We start from the raw sequence: 25,557 nt of genomic DNA, 5'->3' as shown, positions 1-25,557 counted from the left end.
ATTTCTTATTGGGCAAGTCCAAGTAGTTACTCCCTGTTTCAGTATGTTTTCTACGGTTTGGTGCCTAATGAATACAACCCAGTTTTGCCAGGCACAGTACAACTACAGTGATCAAACTATACAAATCAAATGTTATTTGCCACATGCGCCGAATACAACAGGTGTAGGTAGACCTTACTGTGAAATGCTTACTTACAAGCCCTTAACCAACAATGCCGTTTTAATGAGGCTATGTACAGGGGGTACCAGTACTGAGCCAATGTGTTGGGGTGCAGGTTAGTCAAGGTAATTTGTACATGTAGGTAGGGGTAATGTGACTATGCATAGATAGTAAACAGCGAGTAGCATCAGTGTATAAACAAAGGGGGGTTGTCAATGCAAATAGTCCGGGTGGCCATTTGATTAATTGTTCAGCAGTCTTATGGCTTGGGGTAGAAGCTGTTAAGGAGCCTTTTGGACCTAGACTTGGTGCTCCGGTACCGCTTGCCGTGCGGTAGCAGAGATAACCGTCTATGACTTGGGTGACTGGAGTCTTTGACTATTTTTTGGGGTCTTCCTCTGACACCGCCTAGTATATAGGTCCTGGATGGCAGGAAACTTGGCCCCTGTGATGTACTGTACCGTACGCACTACCCTCTGTAGCATACAAGGTGGTGATGCAACCTGTCAGGATACTCTCGATGGTGCAGCTGTAGAACTTGTTGAGGATCTTTGGAGCCATGTCAAATCTTTTCCCTCCTGGGGGGGAAAAGGCGTTGTCGCGACCTGTTCACGACTTTCTTGGTGTGTTTGGACCATGATAGTTTGTTGGTGATGTGGACACCAGAACTCTCAACCCGCTCCACTACAGCTCCGTCGATGTGAATAGGGGCGTGTTCGGCCCTCCTTTTCCTGTAGTCCACGATCATCTCCTTTGTCTTGCTCACGTTGAGGGAGAGGTTGTTTTCCTGGCACCACATAGCCTATAGGGAGGAAGTCAGAGAACTGGCAATCTCATTGTTGTCGGTGATCAGGCCTACCACCGTTGTGTCGACAGCAAACTTAATGATGGTGTTGGAGTCGTGCTTGGCCAAGCAGTCGTGGGTGAACAGGGAGTACAGGAGGGGACTAAGCATGCACCCCTGAGCACGCACGCCTGATTTCAGCGAACACTGGATCTGGAGAACTATATGATGAAAAAGCTCCCTTTAGATAATGTAGCCATGGTGTCAACCATTTTAATCAATGAAAGAGATAATGTGAGCTGAACATCATATCTGTGTAACGTAATAGGTTATCTACTTAGCTTGGCCTCTGTCTGCATCAATCAATAGCTTAACGGCCATTCTCATCGATTCAACATCACTTCTCAATGACGGCTTTTACAGTGTTTGATTTAATAGATGGATTCATCTGTATAATCTCCAACGTTTAGTGATGCCACACTGAATGAATTAGTGTCACCAAGAAGACAAGATAACACTAAGACCGAAACCAAAGGTTCTCTGAATCCCATGTTTTGCAGCCTCAATTGGTGCCAATTATCGCCGTCTAATTAGCATCAAGGATTACCGTCATTTCATTTTTCATAGCTCCTGTCTTCCAAGATGTTCAGAGAGACTATCCACAGGCACGGCAGAGGGGTGTACAAACATTTCCCTCTGCTTGGGCAGAGGTTGGGGAGATTGAGTTGATTGAGTCCGGAGTAATTGACAGCAGGCAAGCTGCCAAATGTTCCATCACATGCTGACAGGAAGCAGGCTCTCACTAAATGTCCATCCTTTAATTCATCCCTCTGTGCACAAAGACGGTAATTGGTCTTAAGTGTTACCCTCCCCTTGTATACTGCCACATTAGCCGTGTAGCCATTCTTCCCCGAGATTGCATGTGACACACACAGTCGCAGCACCTTGGCAAGACTCCATTAGAATCATAAGAACACCTGATTACAGAGCTAAATTTAGCCTTCGCTCTATAGATTTACTTGAGAAAATTGGCACCCAATGCCCTTTTAATGAGCTTGTTTGTTCATGGCGTTTGTGGAGGTGAAGTGTTAAAAAGGGCAGGTAATGCATGTCAAAGTGGTGGGTATATGGTCATTTGGAAAATGACATGTATTACAGGAGAAATAATGGGTTTTTCAGTATGATGAGTACATGTAATGAATTGGATTCATCTCGAGCACAGATGGATCCATTTGCTGACAGATGTATTTTGTATCTTTTTAGATGCGGTCACATGTCAATTCCAAATGGTTCCTGTTCCGAAAATACGTAGACAATTTCCTCCACATTATCATGCCAAGGACAATAATCCCCTTATATACCATGGCAAGTTTTTTCGTAATTCATTTCACTCCAATTGATAGTACATTTTTAATACGATTTTAAGTTTGCATTACTGTGAAGGATTCTTAAAGTCTATTTCTGTGTGTTTCTGTATTTGTTTCTATTAATGTCTCGGTGTTTCACCATTCCCTTTTCCCAGGTTACATTTACTAGGACAAGGTACCACGAGGCAGTAAAACGCTGGCACTGGCAAGACAAAGTAAGACATGACATTGTACATTCTTCATTGTACAAGGGTCTTTGAGTGCATGCATTTAGAGATTTCTTTGTGTGCCCTTTCTGACATTTTGAAACTGCATGCAATTCATTAACCTACAGTACTACTGCTTTTTCAAAAATCCTTTCAAAAGCAAGGTCAGAAAAGGGGAATTGATTCTAACCAGAGTGACACAGTGTTTTTCTTGTTGCAACCAAAAAGAAGATGTAGTTCCCTGTCTGACAAAGAGATGTTGGTATGGTGGGTGGCCATGATGATTTGTAGGGGTTGAGGTTACTCGTCAAGCCTGTTGGCCCTGGCACTGCCTCAAATTGTCTGACCTGGCGTCTTTGATGACGTGTCATTTCTTTAATAAAGAGAATAACAAATGGATGTGAGGGGGGATGTCAAGGTTTCGTCAAAACATGACTCAAGTACAGACTGAAAGGCATGTGTCAGTGAATGGAGAGAGGCAAAGAATGAGAAAATGGTGGCTATAGCCAACAGTCTTTGAGAATATCATGCACAGCACATCAATGTAACTTGCAAAAGGATGGAGGGATTTTTCAATGAATAGTGAAATCTATCTTTTTTATTTCATATTGGCTTTTAGACAATAGCCATAGACAAAAGGTTTGGAGATTGTTTGGAAATGACATAGCCTAATATAGACAGAAGCATGTCTGTTCTGCGAAATATATTCCCAAGTAAATGTATCCTCAAATATTTTATTTAGTCTGTTACGCTGTGTGCACTGAACTGACATGCATGATTGTTGCTGACACTCCGATGTTCAGATGAAGGGAATTACTTAATCTATAATGTGCACCACCACAGTGCTCAACTCAAGACAGCGGTGTGTAGCCTACTGTAGCTGCTGGCAAAGTAACTTAAAGCCTATACTTTATCACTCAGGATGTAACTTTCCAGTGCCACTTTTTTTGCCATGTAATGTTATTATTATAACTAAATCATACAACCCCATAATAGAATAGTTTACCTATTTACCTAGATGGCTTGTTGTTGTGAGTTCTATGCGAGAGTAATATTCCTCTCAAGGAAGTTGGGAGGGCCATTTGAGGGAAGCATGTATTCTGACCAATGATGTACACTGAGTATACAAAACATTAAGAACACCTTCTCTTTACATGACATAGACTCACCAAGTGAATCCAGGTGATAGCTATGATCCTTTATTGATGTCACTTGTTAAATTCACGTTAAATAATAATTCACGTGTAGATAAAGCTGAGGAGACAGGTTAAAGAATAATTTTTAAGCCTTGTGCCATTCAGAGGGTGAATAGGCAAGACAAAAGATTTAAGTGCCTTTGAACATCGCACCGGGTTGTGTCAAGAACTGCAACGCTGCTGGGTTTTTCACGCTCAACAGTTTCCTGTGTGTATCAAGAATGGTCCACCACCCAAAGGACATCCAGCCAACTTGACACAACAGTGAGAAGCATTGGACTCAACATGGGCCAGCATCCCTGTGGAACACTTTTGACACGTTTAGAGTCCATACCCCGACTAATTGAGGCTGTTCTGAGGGCAAAAGAGCGGGGGTGCAACTCAATATTAGGAAGTTGTTCCTAATGTTTGGTATACTCAATGTATATAAACCATGGATTGTTGATGGTATGTATTGGCCATTGAGAGGCTTTCTACAGTATTTCAATTTCAATTAAAAGGACAAAATTACGTGTTTAAGTATTATATTGTTTTTGTAGTGACAGGGACAGTAACGTTAGTAATCTCATTATACTTTAAGGAAAATGTTTTAATATTTTTCATATATATATTTTTTTTTTAGCTCACATAATATAGTTGAAACATATGCATTAAGGTGTGTCTAATATAATACATGTTGTAAAAACGAATGTAGACATTAATAAATGCATTTCTATAGCTTCCAAAATATATTTTACAACAGTGGGGGAGTGCCAAGATGGAGGCAAGGTGGCTTCAACACAGTGCCCCTATACTAGTCATCTAGTGTATATATAAATCATTGATTCTGACAGGCAGTCAATGCACAACAATTCTTAATACAATAACAGCAAAACACTCTTAATGCAAAAGCAGTTTTGGCAAATGTATTTTGAAAGCAGTTTTGACCTTAGTTTAAAAGGAGAGGGGGATCCCAGTTTTCCATTGCTACCACATTTATTTCTCTACTCCTTTTAATTGCGTGCCTGGCATTGTTTTTCAAATGCAGTTTTACATCCATTTTCAAGCATGGTTTACCTGCAGCTGCGCAACAGAGCTCTTAAAGGGGCAATGGCGTCTTAAAAGGGCAATGACAGCCTACTTTGTAATAGAAACCCATTTTTCCCACCAGTGAATAATAATTCATAATAATTTATATATTCACATTTTAAAATAATAATGATTAATAATAACAATCAGGATGTTGACTCCAATAGGGTAAATGCAGATGGACAAACCTCATGATTCAGCCTGTACATTTTATAGCCACTATGCTGCCTCAGTTGGGCTACATGTGATAATGCTTATTGCTAATAGTGTAACGGATGTGAAATGGCTAGCTAGTTAGCGGGTACGCGCTAGTAGCATTTCAATCAGTTACGTCACTTGCTCTGAAACCTAGAAGTAGGGTTGCACCTTGCTCTGCAAGGGCCGTGGCCTTTGTGGAGCGATGGGTAACGATGCTTCGTGGGCGACCGTTGTTGATGTGTGCAGAGGGTCCCTGGTTCGCGCCCGTGTCGGGGCGAGGGGACGACGTAAAGTTTTACTGTTACATTGATGCTGTTGACCCGGATCACTGGTTGCTGCGGAAAAGGAGGAGGTTGAAAGGGGGGTGAGTGTAACGGATGTGAAATGGCTAGCTAGTTAGCGGGTACGCGCTAGTAGCATTTCAATCAGTTACGTCACTTGCTCTGAAACCTAGAAGTAGGGTTGCACCTTGCTCTGCAAGGGCCGCGGCTTTTGTGGAGCGATGGGTAACAACGCTTCGTGGGTGTCAGTTGTTGATGTATGCAGAGGGTCCCTGGTTCGCGCCCGAGGTCGGGGCGAGGGGACGTACTAAAATTATACTGTTACAATAGCACATCTGATAATATAGACCATGCATAGGCTATATACAGTTGAAGTCTGAAGTTTACATACACTTAGGTTGGAGTCATTAAAACTCGTTTTTCAACCACTCCACAATTTCTTGTTAACAAACTATAGTTTTGGCAAGTCGTTTAGGACATCTACTTTGTGCATGACACAAGTCATTTTTCCAACAATTGTTTACAGACAGATTATTTCACTGATAATTCACTGTATCACAATTCCAGTGGGTCAGAAGTTTACATACACTAAGTTGACTGTGCCTTTAAACAGCTTGGAAAATTCCAGAAAATGATGTCATGGCTTTAGAAGTTTCTGATAGGCGAGTTGACATCATTTGAGTCAATTGGAGGTGTACCTGTGGATGTATTTCGAGGCCTACCTTCAAACTCAGTGCCTCTTTGCTTGACATCATGGGAAAATCAAAAGAAATCAGCCAAGACCTCAGAAAAAAATTGTAGACCTCCACAAGTCTGGTTCATCCTTGGGAGCAATTTCCAAACGCCTGACGGTACCACATTCATCTGTACAAACAATAGTACGCAAGTATAAACACCATGGGACCACGCAGCCCACATACCGCTCAGGAAGGAGACGCATTCTGTATCCTAGAGATGAATGTACTTTGGTGCGAAAAGTGCAAATCAATCCCAGAACAACAGCAAAGGACCTTGTGAAGATGCTGGAGAAAACAGGTACAAAAGTATCTATATCCACAGTAAAACGAGTACTATATTCACATAACCTGAAAGCCTGCTCAGCAAGGAAGAAGCCACTGCTCCAAAACCGCCATAAAAAAGTCAGACTACGGTTTGCAACTGCACATGGGGAGAAAGATTGTACTTTTTGGAAAAATGTCCTCTGGTTTGATGAAACAAAAATAGAACTGTTTGGCCATAATGACCATCGTTATGTTTGGAGGAAAAAGGGGGAGGCTTGCAAGCTGAAGAACACCATCCCAACCATGAAGCACGGCAGCATCATGTTGTGGGGGTGCTTTGCTGCAGTAGGGGCTGGTGCACTTCACAAAATAGATGGCATCATGAGGGAAGAAAATGATGTGGATATATTGAAGCAACATCTCAAGACATCAGTCAGGAAGTTAAAGCTTGGTCGCAAATGGGTCTTCCAAATGGACAATGACCCCACGCATACTTCCAAAGTTGTGGCAAAATGGCTTAAACACAACAAAGTCAAGGTATTGGAGTGGCCATCACAGAGCCCTGACCTCAATCCTATAGAAAATTTGTGGGCAGAACTGAAAAAGCGTGTGAGAGCAAGGAGGCCTACAAACCTTACTCAGTTACACCAGCTCTGTCAGGAGGAATGGGCCAAAATTCACCCAACTTATTGTGGGAAGCTTGTGGAAGGCTACCCGAAACATTTGTCCCAAGTTAAACAATTTAAAGGTAATGCTACCAAATACTCATTGAGTGTATGTAAACTTCTGACCCACTGGGAATGTGATGAAAGAAATAAAAGCTGAAATTAATCATTCTCTCTACTATTATTCTGACATTTCACATTCTTAAAATAAAGTGGTGATCCTAACTGACCTAAAACAGGGAATTTTTACTAGGATTAAATGTCAGGAATTGTGAAAAACTGAGTTCAAATGTATTTGGCCAAGGTGTATGTAAACTTCCGACTTCAACTGTATATGGTCCAATATGTTATTTGGCCCATTTCTGGAGGTGGACATTTTATTTTAGATGGTGTCAGCATAATTACATTTTCATACATTTTGCAATAGAATGTCCTCTTCAAAAGTCACCGAAACTGAGTTTCTCAGTCCTTCTACAGTCGTAGCCAAAAGTTTTGAGAATGACACAAATATACATTTTCACAAAGTCTGCTGCCTCAGCTTATATGAGGGCAATTTGCATATACTCCAGAATGTTATGAAGAGTTATCAGATGAATTTCAATTATTTGCAAAGTCCCTCTTTGCCATGCAAATGAACTGAATCCCCCAAAAACATTTCCACTGCATTTCAGCCCTGCCACAAAAGGACCAGCTGACATCATGTCATTGATTCTCTCGTTAACACAGTGTTTACGAGGACAAGGCTGGAGATCACTCTGTCATGCTGATTGAGTTCGAATAACAGACTGGAAGCTTCAAAAGGAGGGTGGTGCTTGGAATCATTGTTCTTCCTCAGTCAACCATGGCTACCTGCAAGGAAACACACGCTGTCATCATTGCTTTGCACAAAAAGGGTTTCACAGGCAAGGACATTGCCGCCAGTAAGATTACACCTAAATCAACCATTTATCGGATCATCAAGAACTTCAAGGAGAGCGGAAAGCTTGTTGTGAAGAAGGCTTCAGGGCGCCCAAGAAAGTCCAGCAAGCACCAGGACCGTCTCCTAAAGTTGATTCAGCTGCGGGATCGGGACACCACCAGTACAGAGCTTGCTGAGGAATCGCAGCAGGCAGGTGTGAGTGCATCTGCACGCACAGTGAGGCGAAGACTTTTGGAGGATGGCCTGGTGTCAAGAAGGGCAGCAAAGAAGCCACTTCTCTCCAGGAAAAACATCAGGGACAGACTGATATTCTGCAAAGGGTACAGGGATTGGACTGCTGAGGACTGGGGTAAAGTCATTTTGTCTGATGAATCCCCTTTCCGATTGTTTGGGGCATCCGGGAAAAAGCTTGTCCGGAGAAGACAAGGTGAGCACTACCATCAGTCCTGTGTCATGCCAACAGTAAAGCATCCTGAGACCATTCATGTGTGGGGTTGTTTCTCTGCCAAGGGAGTGGGCTCATTCACAATTTTGCCTAAGAACACAGCCATGAATAAAGAATAGTACCAACACATCCTCCAAGAGCATCTTCTCCCAACCATCCAGGAACAGTTTGGTGACGAACAATGCCTTTTCCAGCATGTTGGAGCACCTTGCCATAAGGCAAAAGTGATAACTAAGTGGCTCGGGGAACAAAACATCGATATTTTGGGTCCATGGCCAGGAAACTCCCCAGACCTTAATCCCATTTAGAACTTGTGGTCAATCCTCAAGAGGCGGGTGGACAAACAAAAACCCACAAATTCTGACAAACTCTAAGCATTGATTATGCAAGAATGGGCTGCTATCAGTCAGGATGTGGCCCAGAAGTTAATTGACAGCATGCTAGGGCGGATTGCAGAGGTCTTGAAAAAGAAGGGTCAACACTGCAAAGATTGACTCTTTGCATCAACTTCATGTAATTGTCAATAAAAGCCTTTGACACTTATGAAATGCTTGTAATTATTCTTCAGTATTCCATAGTAACTTCTGACAAAAATATCTAAAGACACTGAAGCAGTAAACTTTGTGGAAATTAATATTTGTGTCATTCTCAAAACGTTTGGCCACGACTGTACTCAAGGGACTGGCATTGGTCAATCTCGCATTTTAATATATGTACAAAATTATCCTCTTTCCAAAAAAGCATGATTGTCATTAGGGGAGGTTAACTTGGCTATAGACAATCGATCTGAGACTTAAGTTTCAGTCATCAGATTTTTTTGTTGTTACTTCAACACATTTCTTGTTTATTCTCATAACATTTCGTTTCACTTTTCATTTCCTTTCACCTTGTGCTCATTTCTAGTGCTTTTAAAACTCAAATTATGCTATTTTGTTTTTCTGTAGCCCACATTTTCAATATTTAAATAGTCTTAACGATGGAGGATCATTCAATTTCCAATTTTTAAGAAACTTAATTTTTTTGTTCCCCTCAGGTGATCAACCAAGGCCTGTTATGTGTGGCAGCATCTGTTGTGGGGGGCTCCTACCTTCTCGTCAGATACCCCCCTAACATGCCAAACATCTCCATCGAGCAGCTGTGGACCAGGCTGCAGGCCCTCAAGAGTCCCTTCTGAGGTTTTGTGGGCTAATACCACTTCGTCCCAGATAGAGGGGTGAAAAGTGAGCTACAAACAACAGAGCTCAAAACAGATGGAAAAATACAGTGTTCGTTCTGTGACCCAATTACCAATGTAATTGTTTCATAATGTACTTAATAAACATTTTATTGACTGTAATTGAAGGCCTGTGGGGCACATTTTGTGTTAATGTACAGGTAACTGGCAAAATAAAGGAAACACCAACATAGTGTTTTAACAGGGCGTTAGGCCACCGCGAGCCGCCAGAACAGCATCAATATGCCTTGGCATAATCTACAAGTGTCTGGAACACTATTGGAGGGATGCGACACCATTCTTCGACAAGAAATTGCATAATTTTGTGTTTTGTTGATGGTGGTGAAAAAACATTGTCTCCCAGAATCAATTGTTCAATTGGGTTGAGATCTAGTGACTAAAACACAAACACACACACTTTAAACCCCCTATGCTACTTTGATACCCCTCTTTCAAAGTTAATGAGATCTCTTCTTCTAACCATGGTAACCAAAATAATGGGCAACTGGGCATTTTTATACATAACCCTAAGCATAATGAGCTGTTAATTTTTTTATTAACTCAGTAACCACACCTGTGTGGAAGCACCTATTTTAAAAAATACTTTGTGTCCCTCATTTACTCAAGTGTTATTAATCATTATTAACCAACATCCAACTCGTGTCAGTCATGTTGCAGTAATTAAACATTCCAAATCATTTGTGGCATATTATTGTCCCAGTTCCATGTGAGGTCAACATGCCAGAAAATAACTTAAGGGGCTTTTTTTGAGGGTGTGTTGAATCAAACATAAATACAGTAAATAACGTTCTAATCTTCGAGGCCAGTACGTTAAAACCACAATATTTTTTTTTTGATTGAGGTTGCACCTGCAAGGATATGAACAAAAATAAGTTACTCTGGCCTTAATGCTGTGCCATGATCACAATGTTACTTCTCAACAATGCAACTGTAGTAGTCATAGCTGCATGACCTGTGTTGACAACTGATGATTTATCATTAAAGTTATATACATTGTTAACACAATTTGCCTTGATGTGGGTGTTATTGAATTAATGAATTTGCAGTTGCTTGTGGCGGAGTTATGGCTTGCGAAAACTGTATAATGAATGAATGAATTTGAGCTCTTTCACACTTGCTAACTTCTTAATCAAGGAGTCCTTCACACAGCATAACATGTTTTGAGTGAAAAAGGACACATCTAAGGCGCATACATTTATATGAAAAACGTTTTCTGTGGGAAAAACCAGACCTATAAATCTACTGTAAATGTCAAGCTCAAAGTGGTAGCTAATAGCTAGGCTGATGATTGGCTTGTTCTTACGACAGTCTCAGGTCACCACAGATGTACACATATGATGACATGGTGCCTATATAGAGCTGAATACGATCTTCTCCTCATCAACTCTACTCATAGGGGACGACTCAGGAGGCTTGTGAAGGGAGCTCCGTCTGCAACCTGGAGCCGCTGGAGTGTATTATCCCTGTAGCCCGTGGAACCAGTCTGATCTTGACCACAATCTCTTCCCTCTTTAATTACATTCATATTATTCTACGGGAATAATTCCACGAAATGTCATTTCACAGTGATTGCCCTTATCACGCTAGCGAGTGTGGTGACAATTAAATGAGGAAGATTAAAAAAACACAACAACAAAAAACATCTCATCCGTGGCTTTCTTAAAATACTGTATGATCTCTTTATTGTATCTGGATGTGACAAAGGCTGAGAGAGTATTGTGCAGAATGTGCTGCTGCAATATTGTAAGGCTTTCCCCGTCAGTCATTCAGCACTATTGGGCTGCCAACCAGGGAAATAATAATGATCAACATCACTTCCTCAGCCAATCACTGATCCATTAGCACTGCTAGCCTCCGGCATCACACAGGAGGTCCTGTTCAAAAACACTCAACTCAGCATGAGACTATGCCGAAGGCTGGCTGACACGATTACATAGGTGCTGTTGAAAATAACAGGGTACAAGTTAAGAGAAATACGTCACAAATTCACAGCTACATATTTTGTTTACCACAACTGATGGTAGAAAAAGCGTTTCCCGGCATTCATGGCGAGGCAGTCTGAGAACAGGATATTAAACACTTCCAGTAGTCTTGGGTCAGAAAGGTGTTTTGGCTTTTGAGAGGAAACACCTCCGGGTATACTGTATCATGAGAGGAAGTCCTGAGGTATACAGAGGAACAGGTGTTAGATGGAGGTGATTAGTCAGTTCCCATGGTGACCTGGGTGTAGCATGATGTACTGCAGTACCCATAATGCTCTGTCACAGCGGCCGCACCTGGATGACCTCTGACAACATACGGCCGCTCTTGGAGGTGGTGTCCAGGTGGTGCATGTCGTTGTTGGCGATGATGAAGATGATGGAGGAGGAGCTGAAGGTCACCCTCTTCTTTGGTCGTTCCCCGTCCCCTCTGTGGGACATGAAAATTGGGCGGATGGGCCGCTCGATGCTCCGGGCCAGCGGGCGGTCCTTGACACTGTGCTGAATCCATGAGAGCCGGGAGCACAACAGCTGCAGCAAGCAGCGCCGGAACTGCCAGAGGAACAGGAGGAGGAGGAGAATAAAGAGAGAGGGAAGAGCGGTATTACTCAAATTTGTTCACTTTTCCAAAAATAAAAGACACCATGGTAATACTTTAACATTAAGGCTCGAGTCAATTCGTTCAAAGCGTTGAAGGGCGATTGACATTTTAAGGTAGTTTCAGATTGAGACGACATATGCAGTGTTTACCATGAATTTCCTGTTGCTGCAGGATTATTTTCCTGCTGTAGCAAACTGGCTCAAATTGAGATCCTACAAGATCATAAACTTTTACAGATGAACCATTGAGAGCATCCTGTCGTGCTGTATGATATTTTATCAAATAGGGCTATCTTCTGTATACCACCCCTACTTTGTCACAACACAACTGATTGGCTCAAACGTATTAAGAAGGAAAGAAATTCCACAAATTAACTTTTAACAAAGCACACCTGTTAATTGAAATGCATTCCAGGTGACTACCTCATGAAGCTGGTTGAGAGAATGCTAAGAGTGTGCAAAGCTGTCATCAAGGCAAAGGGTGGCTACTTTGAAGAATCTCAAAAATGAAATATTTATTGATTTGTTTAACACTTTTTTGCTTACTACATGACTCCATATGTGTTATTTCATAGTTGATGTCTTCACTATTACTCTACAATGTAGAAAATAGTACAAATGAGTATGTGTTTACAAACGTTTCACTGGTACTGTATATAGAGTTATACTCCAGACTCCGACATTGCTCGTCCTAACATTTATATATTTCTTAATTACATTATTTTACTTTTAGATCTGTGTGTATTGTTGTGAATTGTTAGATACTACTGCACTGATGGAGCTAGGAACACAAGCATTTCGCTACACCCGCAATAACATCCGCTAAATATGTGAATGCGACCAATGAAATTTGATTTGATTTGATATTCAAGCCATACTGCAAGACTAAGTAACAACAATATTGTGAACGTTTACAGAGATGTCATTTTGTTGTTGAAGTTAATCAGTGTAGTATGTTGAAGGGACATTACACTCCAAAGTTTGTCAGATGTTTTTAGCCAAAAGTGGTATTTTGCTGAGATACTGTAAGTCCATATCATCTGTTTTGTATATTCAGCTATTATGCTGCATTGAGGTCTGAAAACATCAGATAAACTTTGATTTTGGAAGTGTGTTTCCCTTTAAATTTGGGAAAAGGCTTGTTTCAAAGACTTTCTGCTATCAGCATTCGTGTGTCAGGTCAGAGGTCCCATCACCTTTCTGCTCATGAAGATGTAGATGAGAGGGTTATAGGCCGTGCTGGACTTGGCGAAGAAGGAGGGGATGATGGCGACGGCAGGGGTGACCATGCTCTTCCTGCCAAAGGCTTCCATCATGGACACCACGGCGTAGGGCGTCCAGCACACCAGGAAACAGGAGATCATCAAGAGGAACATGACAGCCACCTTCTTCTCGTAGCGCAGGATCTTAATAATCTGCACTGTCTGAAGGTCCTGGATGGAGCGGAGCTGTTGGGAACAACAATAGGAAATAATCTCATCACTCACTAAAATGATCTAATTAGAATATGTAAAAAACAACAAAAAACATTCCAGTTATACACTGAGTATACAAAACATTAAGAACACCTGCTCTTTCCATGACATAGACTGACCAGGTGAAAGCTACTGTATGATCCCTTATTGATGTCACTTGTGAAATCCACTTCAATCAGTGTAGATGAAGGGGAGGAGACAGGTTAAAGAAGGATTTTTAAGCCTTGAGACAATTGAGACATGGATTGTGTATGTATGTCACTCAGAGGGTGAATAGGCAAGACGAAATATTTAAGTGCCTTTGAACGGGGTATGGTAGTAGGTGCCAGGCACACCGGTTTGTGTCAAGAACTGTAATGCTGCTGGGTTTTTCCACGCTCAACAGTTTCCCGTGTGTATCAAGAATGGTCCACCGCCCAAAGGACATCCAGACAATTTTACACAACTGTGGGAAGCACTGGTGTCAAAATGGGCCAGCATCACTGTGGAACATTCAACACCTTGTAGTGTCCATGCCCTGAGGAAATGAGGGGTGGGTTATATGTCACTTGTACTGACAATATGCACTCCCCACAAAAAAAATAAGATTGTCTCTGCATGTGAATGTCAGCTAACTTCTTTCGGACCTTGACATTAGATAAAGAGAGGGTCTTTAATGAAAGATGATATGTTTGATCCTGTGGTTGTTAATGTGGGAGAGAAGATAAAAATCTCCACCTTTATTATGCTTAAAAAGATGAGGCCACAGAGGACGCAATGACATTGTCCCATGACATCCCTATGTAGCCTACGTATCCGTTTGCATGAGATAGTGGGTTTACTGATACACCTGTCAGCGGAGCGGAGCCACACCTGAGGCGTTGTCCATTCAGTGGTGCTTAATGTTGGCATCGGCCTCAGATCCCCAAGCGCATGCACTAGAATTTTATTTGTAGGCTACTACCTCATTTTGCCATTGTTTGGTCGAGTTCACATTGTTTGTCTTGCATCCTTGATGAATGTAAGTACCAGCCTACCTTTGATTTATGCCTTTTATTTAAAGGCCCAGTGCAGTCAAAAACGTGATTTTTCTGTGTTTTATATATATTTATACACTATGAGGTTGGAATAATACTGTGAAAATGATGATAAATGCCCTTTTAGTGTAAGAGTTGTTTGAAAATGAGAGTGAAGGTTCTGCCTGTTTTGGTGAGATGGAGTTTTGGCCTGCCTGGTGACAATTATTATTATTTTTTTTACCATTTTAATTTAAAACAATCACAGTAAGGTACTTACATTAACTGTTACTCAGAAATGATTTCATATCGAGATAAAAAAAAATGGCTGCATTAGACCTTTAAATGAATTATGTAGATGTATCTGTTGATTTGTTCACTTTCCCAAAAAGAAAAGACACCATGGTAATACTTTAACATTAAGAGCTCGATTCAATACGTAGCACTGAAGGATCAGCGTTGTAGCGCGTTTGAAATGTAAAGGTAATTTCCGATTGAGCCGACATATGCAGTGTTTACCGAGAATGCAGGTTCCGCGATCACGGGGACATTGCCTTTAAATTTGAATCACGCTATATCGCGGATCTTCATTGCTACGGATTGAATCCAGCCCTAAATTGCTCTTATACATGCCAACACATGTCATATGCTACAGATGTAAGATTTTAATTTGATCCTTCTTTTGTTGCACAGCAGGAAAAGCAAACTTGTAGTGTATTCAAGGTTTAAAAAGCTTTTAAAGTTTGTAATTTCCACTTTAAAATGTCAGACTTGATTTTTCCTAATGAAAAACATATCAACCCCTATCAAAATTGTTCATTACATTTAATCCACATAATAATTCACATTTCCTGCAGCTGCGGGATGATTTTTCTGCCGTAGCAAATTGGCTCAAATTAAGATCCTACATCTGTATACGCTATAGCCATACTATAAGTGACAAAATGACATTATTGTGAACGTTTACAGAGAGTTTATTTGACTGTTTTAGTTCATCAGTGCAGTATGTTGAAGGGATATTACATTCCAAAATCAAAGTTTGACAGATGTTTTCAGCCCTCGAAAGTGGTCCTCTGCTGAGATAAGTCCATGTCCCAGGTCATCTGTTTTGTATATTCAGCTATTATGCTACAATGACAGTCCACCACATCATACCCAAAAGTTTCCTGATTAGCAATAGGTAGTTCGTGTTTAATTTAATTGTGTATTAGAAACACAGTGTGAGTTCATTGCGAGGGGATTTTGCCAGTGGTTGAATGGAGAATTAAGCTTCCCGGGAAAATGTTGTCCTAGGTTTCAACAGTAACCAAGGGTGGCGGGGACGGGCTTAGCGAAGGGTCACCACACTGATATAAACATGAAGCAACAGAAGAAAATGGGAGGAAACGACAGCAAGACTGCCATGTCCTTGTTCTTACCATTTGCACTGTGTAAAGAATGTTCCCGTAGCAGTAGATCATAATGCCCACTGGTACGAAGAAGCAGGCCAGGAGAAAGAAGAGAACGAAGGAGGAATCGTTAGGGTCCTTGGAAGTCCAGTCCAGAGAGCAGCCTAACTGGTGGATCTCCAGAGTGTAGCGGTTCCACCCCAGGAGAGGAGCCCCTGTCCAGACCAGGGAGTAGAGCCAGATGTAAGTGATGCACCTCCAGGCCCAGGGGAAGTCCACCACCTTAGCATGGACCACCCGGATGTAGCGCTCATAGGCCAAGGCAGAGAGACTCATGATGGACACGATGCCTGGAAAGGAGGGAGATGGGTTGTGATGCGGAGTAATTACTAGCGAATCTGGGTTATGAAATATATATAGGTAGGCCCTTTTTATTACTGTCTATTGGTTATTACACTGTTGTTCTCTACACGGTAGCCCCGAGGTTAGAGAAGCGGGCCAGTAACCGGAAGGTTTCCTGTTTGAATCACAGTGCCGACAGAGAAAAGAAATCTGGCGGGAGTGAGCCGGGAACAGGGAGGGTTGCTGGCATCAATATCTGAACTTAACTTAACCCCCTAAACTGCTCATTCGGAGCTGCACTGCGGCTGCACTGCAGCTTAGCAGTTAAGAGCGTTGGGCCAGTAACCGAAAGGTCGGCTAAAAGCCGGCTAAAAATCTGCCGATGTGCCCTTGAGCATGACACTTAACATTAATTGCTCCAGGGTCACAGTGAAACCTCAGAGGGTGTCTCAGGGAGATTTGGATATGCAAAAAACTAATTTCCAATTCACATGATTATAATACACACTTGTACATGTGTGAAATAGGACCAATGTAAGCACCCACCTGATGATGATTTTATTACAGTTATTACTCAGTCCTCAATCAAATATTTTCTCAATATACTGTATATTCAATATCATAAATATCCTATTGCAGGGGTCTCCAACCTTTTCTAGCATAGAAAATGTAACTTGTCACAAGCTACAATTTTTTTGATAGCCATTAAAATAAGTACATTCTTCTCTCCTCCTCCACCCCGAAACACCTCCCCAGGTCCTTGGTGTACAAGAGATGTGTTTTCTGTCAATATACCTGGCTAAACAACTCTAAGGGGGCCCCGTAAAATTATATTTTGTATTTTCTGTTTTCTCTGTTTTATTTGTCCTGGTTTAGGATTTTTTTTATTCTGTGTTCTACTATTAATATTACAATTATTCATAGAGAAACAACGCAAATGGATGGTCTGAGTCCATGTCAATGCTTAAATCTCATCAGACGGCCATCCATAAGGTCTGGAAGAAAAAAAGGAACGCCTTATTTTTCTTGTGTAAATCCCCTTGAATTACATTCAGACTCTCCATTGTACTCATCCCATATGTATATACTGTACGCTATACCATCTACTGCATCTTGCCATCTTGATGTAATTAGATGTACCACTAGCCACTTTAAACAATGCCACTTTATATAATGTTCTCATACCCTACATTACTCATCTCATATGTATATACTGTACGCTATACCATCTACTGCATCTTGATGTAATGTATCACTAGCCACTTTAAACAATGCCACTTCATATAATGTTTTCATACCCGACATTACTCATCTCATATGTATATACTGTACTCTATACCATCTACTGCATCTTGCCATCTTGATGTAATGTATCACTAGCCACTTTAAACAATGCCACTTCATATAATGTTTTCATACCCTACATTACTCATCTCATATGTATATACTGTACTCTTACCATCTACTGCATCTTGCCTATGCCGTTGGGCCATCACTCATTTATATATTTTTATGTACATATTTGTATTCATTCCTTTACACTTGTGTATATAAGGTAGTTGTTGTGGAATTGTTAGGTTATATTACTTGTTAGATATTACTGCATGGTCAGAACTAGAAGCACAAGCATTTCGCTACACTCGCATTAACATCTGCTAACTCGCATTAACATCTGTATGTGACAAATACATTTGTTTTGATTCGATTTGAAGTGTTGCAGCACAGCTGCGTTGCATTATAGAGGGAGCTGTTTGAGCACAGTGTTACTGGACACTATAACACAACTAATACATAACATGTCAGTACAGGTCAAACTGACAGGACCACGCTGCATGAGTGCAATAGGTGTAACAGGTGCAGGATGTCCTTAGATAGTCATCGAAATTTAGAGTTGAATGTGTGAGTGGTTTCACATGCTGTAGTAAATTAATATGGTATCAATAATCTCTACCATTCAACTATTTTTCTGAGGGGATTTAGAGTGCCTGTAGGCTAATTATAATTAATTGTTATATTAACCAGCATCTTTTTCAGTGTCTCTGCATTGGTGCAGGCTGTTCTTCTGTAGGGCACACTGGTATTGAATGATATTTTGGGTTGTTTTGGCTATTCTTGTGCACTTAAAAAAATCCTTCACATTTTATTGATCTGTTCAAAAGCAAATTTGGATCATAGTAATAATAATAATAATAATAATAATATTAGTTTATTCAACTAGTATAGCGCTATTCATTACATAAAACATCTCAAATCACTTTAAGGCAACAAAAAATACAAGCAATTTAGAAAAAACTATCCGGGACACTCAATTTAGTATGATATGTTACGTTTCGTATGATATGTATTAAGTTGTGGATGTCCATCATCCATTTCACATGATATGTTATGAATTGCAATTCGTACAATATTTTACGAATTTGCAAAATCACAATATGTTACAAACTTGAAAAACGCATGATAGGTTACGAAATCCAATTTATTGCTGCTAACGTTAGCTAGGTGGCTAAAACTAATGTTAGGTAGCTGGCTAACATTAGCTAGGCTAGGGGTTAGGGTTAAGGTTAGCTAACATGCTAAGTAGTTGCAAAGTAGCTAAAATGTAGTAAGTAGTTGCAAAGTTGCTAATATGCTAAAGTTGATGAGATTCGAAAACACAACCTTTGGGTTGCTAGAATTTTGCGTTATACGCTTACCCATTCACCCGGGCCAACCACCCTACTTTTGTTTTGGCCTTAAGTAACTCTTTGTCTTATGTAACTGTACAAAACGTAATATATTATACTATACCAAACAAAAATATAAACGCAACAACAATTTCAAAGATTTTACTGAATTACAGTTCATATAAGGAAATCAGTCAATTGAAATACATTCATTAGGCCCTAATCTAAGGAGTTCACATGACTGGGAATACAGATATTCATCTGTTGGTCACAGATACTGTACCTTAAAAATATGGGCCTCACATTGGGCCTCAAGATCTCGTCACGTTATTTATGTGCATTCAAATTGCCATCAATAAAATGCAATTGTGTTCGTTGCTAGCTTATGCCTGCCTATACCATAACCCCACCGCCACCATGGGGCACTCAATTTACAACGTTGACATCAGCAAACCGCTCGCCCACACTACGCCATACACGTGGTCTGTGGTTGTGAGGCCAGTTGGACATGCTGCCAAATTCTCTAAAATGACGGCTTATGGTAGAGAAATGAGCATTCAATTATCTGTCAACATCTCTGGTTGACATTTTAACAATTTCACTGAGTTACAGTTCATATAAGGAAATCAGTCATTTGAAATAAATTCATTTGGCCCTAATCTATGGATTTCCCCACTGGCCATGGGTGGATCCAGCTCCCAAGTGGGTGGGCCTATGCCCTCCCAGGCACACCTGTGTCTGCACCCCCAGCCACTGTAGAGCCAGGCCCAGTCAATCAGAATGAGTTTTTCCCCACAAAAGGGCTTTATTACAAACAGAAATACTCTTCAGTTTCATCAGCTGTCGGGTGACCTGCAGTTGAGGCCGGTTGGATGTACTGTCAAATTCTCTAAAACAACATTGGAGGGGGCTTATGATGGAGAAATTAACATTAAATTATTTGGCAACAGCTCTGGTGGACATTCCTGCAGTCAGCATGCCAACTGCACGCTCCTTCAAAACTTGAGACATCTGTGGCATTGTGTTGTGCTATGCCAGCAAAGCCACTACACAACACGACACTAAACAATACATTAATTGCACTATAACGGTGCCCACAAACTGTTAGGGCTTTCATAAAGCTGTCCCAACAGCAGAGCTTTCTTTTCAGCACCATGGGGGTGAATCCTTACCACTGCTACACTTGGCTATCAGTGGAGTCTTGTCTGGCAGTGAAACAGTTCCTTCAGCCTCATTTACTGCCGTTTAAAAAAACAAAGCTGATATGGCTGACTTGCTTAAACAAACGTGGTTTTCTACTGACAATTGATAAGCAAGCAGTTCGCTACACCCGCAATAACACCTGCAATAACATCTGTTAAACACGTGTATGTGACCAATAAAATGTTATTTGATTTTATTTATATGTACAAACTATGGCATAAGGGGACATCAAGAGGATAAGAGGCATTCAATAATTTTGATTAAGACATTAATGAGCCAGCTAGGACGGACGTAGTCAATCTAACTATTTGTTCAGCACTTTTGAAATGTACAGCGACAGAATTCAGAATATGGGCCGTTCTTACAGTATTCTCCCTGTACACCAAGTCAGAACCTTAGCATAAATAAAGGGAGCATATAAGCAGACAATGAAAGCTCTTACAATATTTGATGATTACATTTCTCTAAAACAGGCTATAGGCACCACCAAGTCAGAACAGTAGGCTAAATTATGAGGGGGAAAAGGACCAAATTATTAGGTTGAGGCACATGGGCTACTAACAGCTTACTACACAACATACACTTAGTATTACTATCTTAGCTACAGTATACATATATCCCTGGCATATTACATATAATACATTTATATGTAAGACATTTATATGTATGCAGTAGCATACAAGACATTTTTGGACTCACCTTGTTGTGCTGTGCTCACTTGAACAGGAAGGTGGCCTGGCGGTCCTTGTGGGCAAATTTTGTCATTAACCTTTGTCATCAAAGTCTGGCATTCTCTGGATTTATGGTGCTTTCAAGACAACTGGGAACTCAGAAAAAAACAAAGTCGAATCATGACGTCAGTGATCTTCTGGTCAGAGCTCCAGAAAGAGGCCTGCATTCCAGACTTGGAATTCCGAGTTGGATGACTCTTCAAAACATATTTTCCCAGTCAGAGCTCGTTTTTTTCAGAGTTCCCAGTTGTCTTAAACTCACTGTAGTCCAGTGGTGGAAAAAGTAACCAACTGTCATACTTGAGTAAAAGTAAAGAAACCTTAATAGAAAATGACTCAAGTAAAAGCACTGGTGTAAATACTTAAGTAAAAATACTTTAAAGTAGTTTTTGGGGGTATCTGTACTTTTCTTTACTATTTAAATTTTTATTTTTACTTCACTATATTCCTAAAGAAAATTATGTACTTTTTACTCCATAAATTTTCTCTAACACCCAAATGTACTCATTAGATTTTGAATGGCTAGCAGGACAGGAAAATTATCAAAATCATGCACTTATCAACAGAACATCCCTGGTGATCCCTATTGCCTCTGATCTGGTGGACTCACTAAACACATATGCATCGTTTATAAATTATGTCTGAGTGTTTGAGTCTGTCCCTAGCTATCTGTAAATTTAAAAAACTAGAAAATGTGTCCGTTTGGTTTGCTTAATACAGGGAATTTAAATTATTTATACTTTTACTTTTACTTTCAATACTTAAGTATATTTTACCAATTACATTTACTTTTGATACTGAAGTAAATTTAAAACCAAATACTTTTAGACTTTTACTCAAGTAGTATTTTACTGGGTGACTTTCACTTTTACTTGAGTCATTTTCTATTAAGTTATCTTTGCTTTTGTTCAAGTATGACAATTGGGTACTTTCCCACTTTTCCGTGTCAGGGAAAATGTATGGAGTAGAAAGTTCATAATTTTCTTTCGGGATTTAGTGAAGTAAAAGTAAAAGTAGTAAAAATTATAAATACTAAAGTACAGATACCCAAAAAAACTACTTAAGTAGTACGATCAAGTATTTTTACTTAAGTACTTTACACCACTGCTAAAGTTTGAGATTTTCCCGTTCCGAGTTCCCAGTGGTTTTGAACGCGGCAGAAGTCATGCTGGATTGACAGCATGGCCAGTGCCCATGGTGTTGAATATTTATCCTTTTAAGCTTGGAAAAGAGACCCTTAAACCCAGACTTCGACCACACACCCACTCCACTGAATAGCAGGCTAGTGATTGCTTTGCAACGCTTGCAGTTTGCCACTGATTCCTTCCATTGTTGAATTTGGGATTTCTAACTTGTTGTGTAATGTTTTTGTCCAATGGCCGATTAGCACCGATACATTTGATCAATAATTTATCTTCAGAATATCTCTTCATATGACAAGGATTGAAAAGATTTGCCAGTAGATTGTCAACTTGATTCATGATGATGACTGCTAGCTTGCTAGATAAGATTTTGAATGTATGATGTTGACATGATCAGTCCAATTAAAGTTACGGTAGATATAACGTGATTTGATGTAATTGTATCAGTGACCAATGACCTTGAGCCTTCTTGGATGGGCACTTCTAATGTTACTCTATGGCAGCATCCAAGGGGCTTTAATTTCCGAGCTCTACCCATAGATTCTGCGGTGACGTAGTGTCTCCATGAGTGACAGAACACTGAGCCAATCACAGGGCAACTAGAGAAGATTATATATATATTTTTACATTGCTTGCAAACTGGTATGTGACAAGTATTAATTTCAAAATAACATGCAAAACAGGCAACAACAAAAAAACGTTTAGCTAAACAGGTGGGGCTCAAAACAGAATGACGAGTCACTACTGGTGTTGTGTGACAAAACTGCACATTTTAGAGTGGCCTTTTATTGTCCTCAGCACAGGGTGCACCTGTGTATTGATCATGCTGTTTAATCAGCTCCTTCATAAGCCACACCTGTCAGGTGGATGGATTATCTTGGCAAAGGAGAAATGCTCACTGACAGGGATGTAAACAAATTTGTTTTGAGAAATAAGCTTTTTGAGAAATAACATTTTAGAGAAATAAGCTTTTTGTGCGTATGGAATATTTCTGGGGTCTTTTATTTCAGCTCATGAAACATGGGACCAACACTTTTACATGTTGCGTTTATATTTGAGTGTCCTGGATTTACATTTGCTATGTTACCTCTAGTCTATGAGACCAGGCTGGAAAAAACAACATCACAACATCATGAGGTGGACAGTCATTAGAACGTTCATGGCTTGAGTGGTCATCTGAGGGAGGTGGTGAAGTGGAGCGAGAAAGTCCTGGGGGTAGACAAGCAGACAGCACTGTCTTATCAAGGTGTCTCGCCTTAGTGAGGTGCAATTGGGGCATCAAAGTGAAATTACCATGTTGTTTTATCCACTACAGTAACAGTATGTACTACAGTAACAGTATGTACTACAGTAACACCCATCCATCAAGAATTAACCATTCGTTTTTGGAGTTCAGAAATATCATGATGTTTTACATGTAAGAAGTTTACAATATATGAATATATTGTAAAGATGAGAAAAGTCACCCATATAATAAATACAGTAGGTCAACCTTGTGGTTAGCCAACAGTAGGTTGCGTGTGCCTGAGAGAGAGATGAGGGTAATAGAGAGTGAGTGAGTGAGTGAGTGAGTGAGTGAGTGAGTGAGTGAGTGAGTGAGTGAGTGAGTGAGTGAGTGAGTGAGTGAGTGAGTGAGTGAGTGAGTGAGTGAGTGAGAGAGAGAGAGAGAGAGAGAGAGAAAGAGAGAGAGAGAGAGAGAGAGAGCCTGAAGGTGGCACTAACCAGCTTCAAGTTTTCATCCACATAGTGATCTGCATAGTGGCAATGGCATTCATAAACATCAACAACTATGTAAAGACTGGTTTCATAAATCATTAGGGAGAAAGTGGGCTAAACAGTTCTCCCTTAGAATAAGATGGATGGGAATTGTCCCCTGCAATAGACTTTAATTGGATCACTTATGAAAATGCAATAGCCCAAAATACTAAACTTCTTTATCTGAGTAGTTTTAACACATAAAAACATGAAATACAAATTAAATGGAAAGGATGCCACTAAAAAATTACTTGGATTACTTAAAATATATAAAAACATATTTTGAATGAACTCTTAAAGGGATAATATGCAATTTCTACATCCATTTATTTAAATTATATATAGGCTACTCATTGATTCTTGTAGAATATATAATCAGCTTTGTTATTGTTTGATCTTCAGATTGCGCCTTTAATATGTGTGAATCTCCACTCGACACCCAGAAAGGACTGAAGTACTACTAACCAAATAAACTGTTGCTGAATCCGTCCCAAATGCATGTTGCCGAGTTCCAGACCCACCCGCCTTTGATGCACGAAACAAACGTAAAGTTAATTCCAATGACAGACACCAACACGTCACTTATACTAATGTTTACTATTAACAAATTTGTGGGCGTCCGGTGTCTCTTGAATCTGTAGTACATCACGATGACAATAATATTGTTGCAAAATCCGAAGACTCCGATTGTTCCGATGGCAAAAGCAAGGAGTTTGTAAGTACCAACCGCAAATATATATTCTTCTGTATTTTTTTCAGTGCTAGCTAAATCCGCAGGATTTATTGCTTGAATAACTTCGCTCCCAAACATTGTGTGCGATGACCTGTCTAGCGTGGCTAAGAGGGAAGATCTTCTGCGCTGCAGTTGAATTACTGAAGCTGCTCTAAACCAGTTAAACGTGCAAAAGCTCCTTTGAGAAATCAGGGCAATTTTCCTGATGATGGAAGACTCAAATGTACAGTATTTCTCGAGGAGTTACATCTCCAGCAGTCTCCATCCGTCACTATAATTAGTTGGCATCCACTGTACTGTACCTCCAGACGGGTAAAGTTGTGTTCGGGACATATCTACATTTTCACACGACCCTCCCCTTGTATTTTAAAATAAACTGAACTCCCTCCCCCTCAGTATAATTAACTGAAGAAAAAAATAAATTCTGGATTCGCAGATCACCACAGAGGAGCTCATTGTCCCTGCCTGTTTTATTACTTCATCATTAGAGCTGGTATCAGACAATGATCAGCTAGGGGAAAATACAATTTTCCGCCAACTGATTTCTGTGCCAATGCACCACACAATCAATAAACAAAACATACCGACATGGTTTGCGTTTTTAACTCCACAATAAATAGACTATGTCACTCTCGACAAACAGAAAACACACCCCTCCCTACCTTGTAAGCCTCCCCATATCGAAGGCTTGGTTTGACAATCTCTGAACGTCATTAAATGTTTTTGGTGATTTGTAACAGATGTCTCTTTCCATTCATCAAATTGCCTGCACAGTTTGGATTGATTGATAGATTTGATTTGTCAGTAAAAAAAATAACATATAAATTCAGCAACAACTAAAAAACGTCCTAATACTGTCAACTGCGTTTATTTTCAGCAAATTCAACAACTGAGACATAAACTGAACAAGTTCCACAGACTAACAGAAATGGAATAATGTGTCCCTGAACAAAGTGTGTAAAACCATGGCATTTGATAATAACGCCAGACAAAGCCTTTTTAAACCACAGAGCTGCTTTTCCTCATT

The 25,557-nt window shown here is 40.3% G+C and overlaps 2 protein-coding genes across 5 annotated transcripts in view; one reads left to right on the top strand and one right to left on the bottom strand.

The window, feature by feature from the left end:
* The window catches only part of LOC139570695 (kynurenine 3-monooxygenase-like), a 41,035-nt gene extending 30,506 nt beyond the window's left edge, over nt 1-10,529 (top strand). For all 4 annotated transcript variants that reach the window (XM_071392815.1, XM_071392816.1, XM_071392813.1 and 1 more), the window contains 3 exons: nt 2,208-2,309; nt 2,467-2,526; nt 9,324-10,529. In XM_071392815.1, the coding sequence (XP_071248916.1) occupies nt 2,208-2,309; nt 2,467-2,526; nt 9,324-9,464 (303 nt within the window). In that variant the 3' untranslated portion in view covers nt 9,465-10,529. The remainder of the gene's footprint in view (nt 1-2,207; nt 2,310-2,466; nt 2,527-9,323) is intronic.
* Nucleotides 10,530-10,705: 176 nt separating this feature from the next.
* On the bottom strand, nt 10,706-24,910 carry LOC139570698 (opsin-3-like). The gene is made up of 4 exons (XM_071392821.1): nt 24,263-24,910; nt 15,992-16,311; nt 13,300-13,551; nt 10,706-12,055 (listed from the first exon to the last, which is right to left on the bottom strand). Exons 1-4 carry the CDS (start codon nt 24,606-24,608, stop codon nt 11,786-11,788), a joined length of 1,188 nt encoding a protein of 395 aa, XP_071248922.1. The 5' UTR covers nt 24,609-24,910; the 3' UTR covers nt 10,706-11,785.
* Between the last annotated feature and the right edge of the window lie 647 nt (nt 24,911-25,557).

Source organism: Salvelinus alpinus, chromosome 3 (genome assembly GCF_045679555.1).
Source record: "Salvelinus alpinus chromosome 3, SLU_Salpinus.1, whole genome shotgun sequence".
Classification (NCBI taxonomy): domain Eukaryota; kingdom Metazoa; phylum Chordata; class Actinopteri; order Salmoniformes; family Salmonidae; genus Salvelinus; species Salvelinus alpinus.
Note: the sequence above shows the minus strand (reverse complement) of the source record. Positions and strands in the feature narration are given on the sequence as shown.

What these genes read in the sequence shown, in the direction of transcription:
- LOC139570698 (XM_071392821.1), bottom strand. Translation starts at nt 24,608, where the DNA reads ATGTTTGGGAGCGAAGTTATTCAAGCAATAAATCCTGCGGATTTAGCT. An exon ending in TTCTTTACACAGTGCAAATG is followed by an intron (nt 13,552 to 15,991) that starts GTAAGAACAAGG and finishes TGTTCCCAACAG; the next exon opens with CTCCGCTCCATCCAGGACCT. An exon ending in ACATCTTCATGAGCAGAAAG is followed by an intron (nt 12,056 to 13,299) that starts GTGATGGGACCT and finishes TTCCTCTGGCAG; the next exon opens with TTCCGGCGCTGCTTGCTGCA.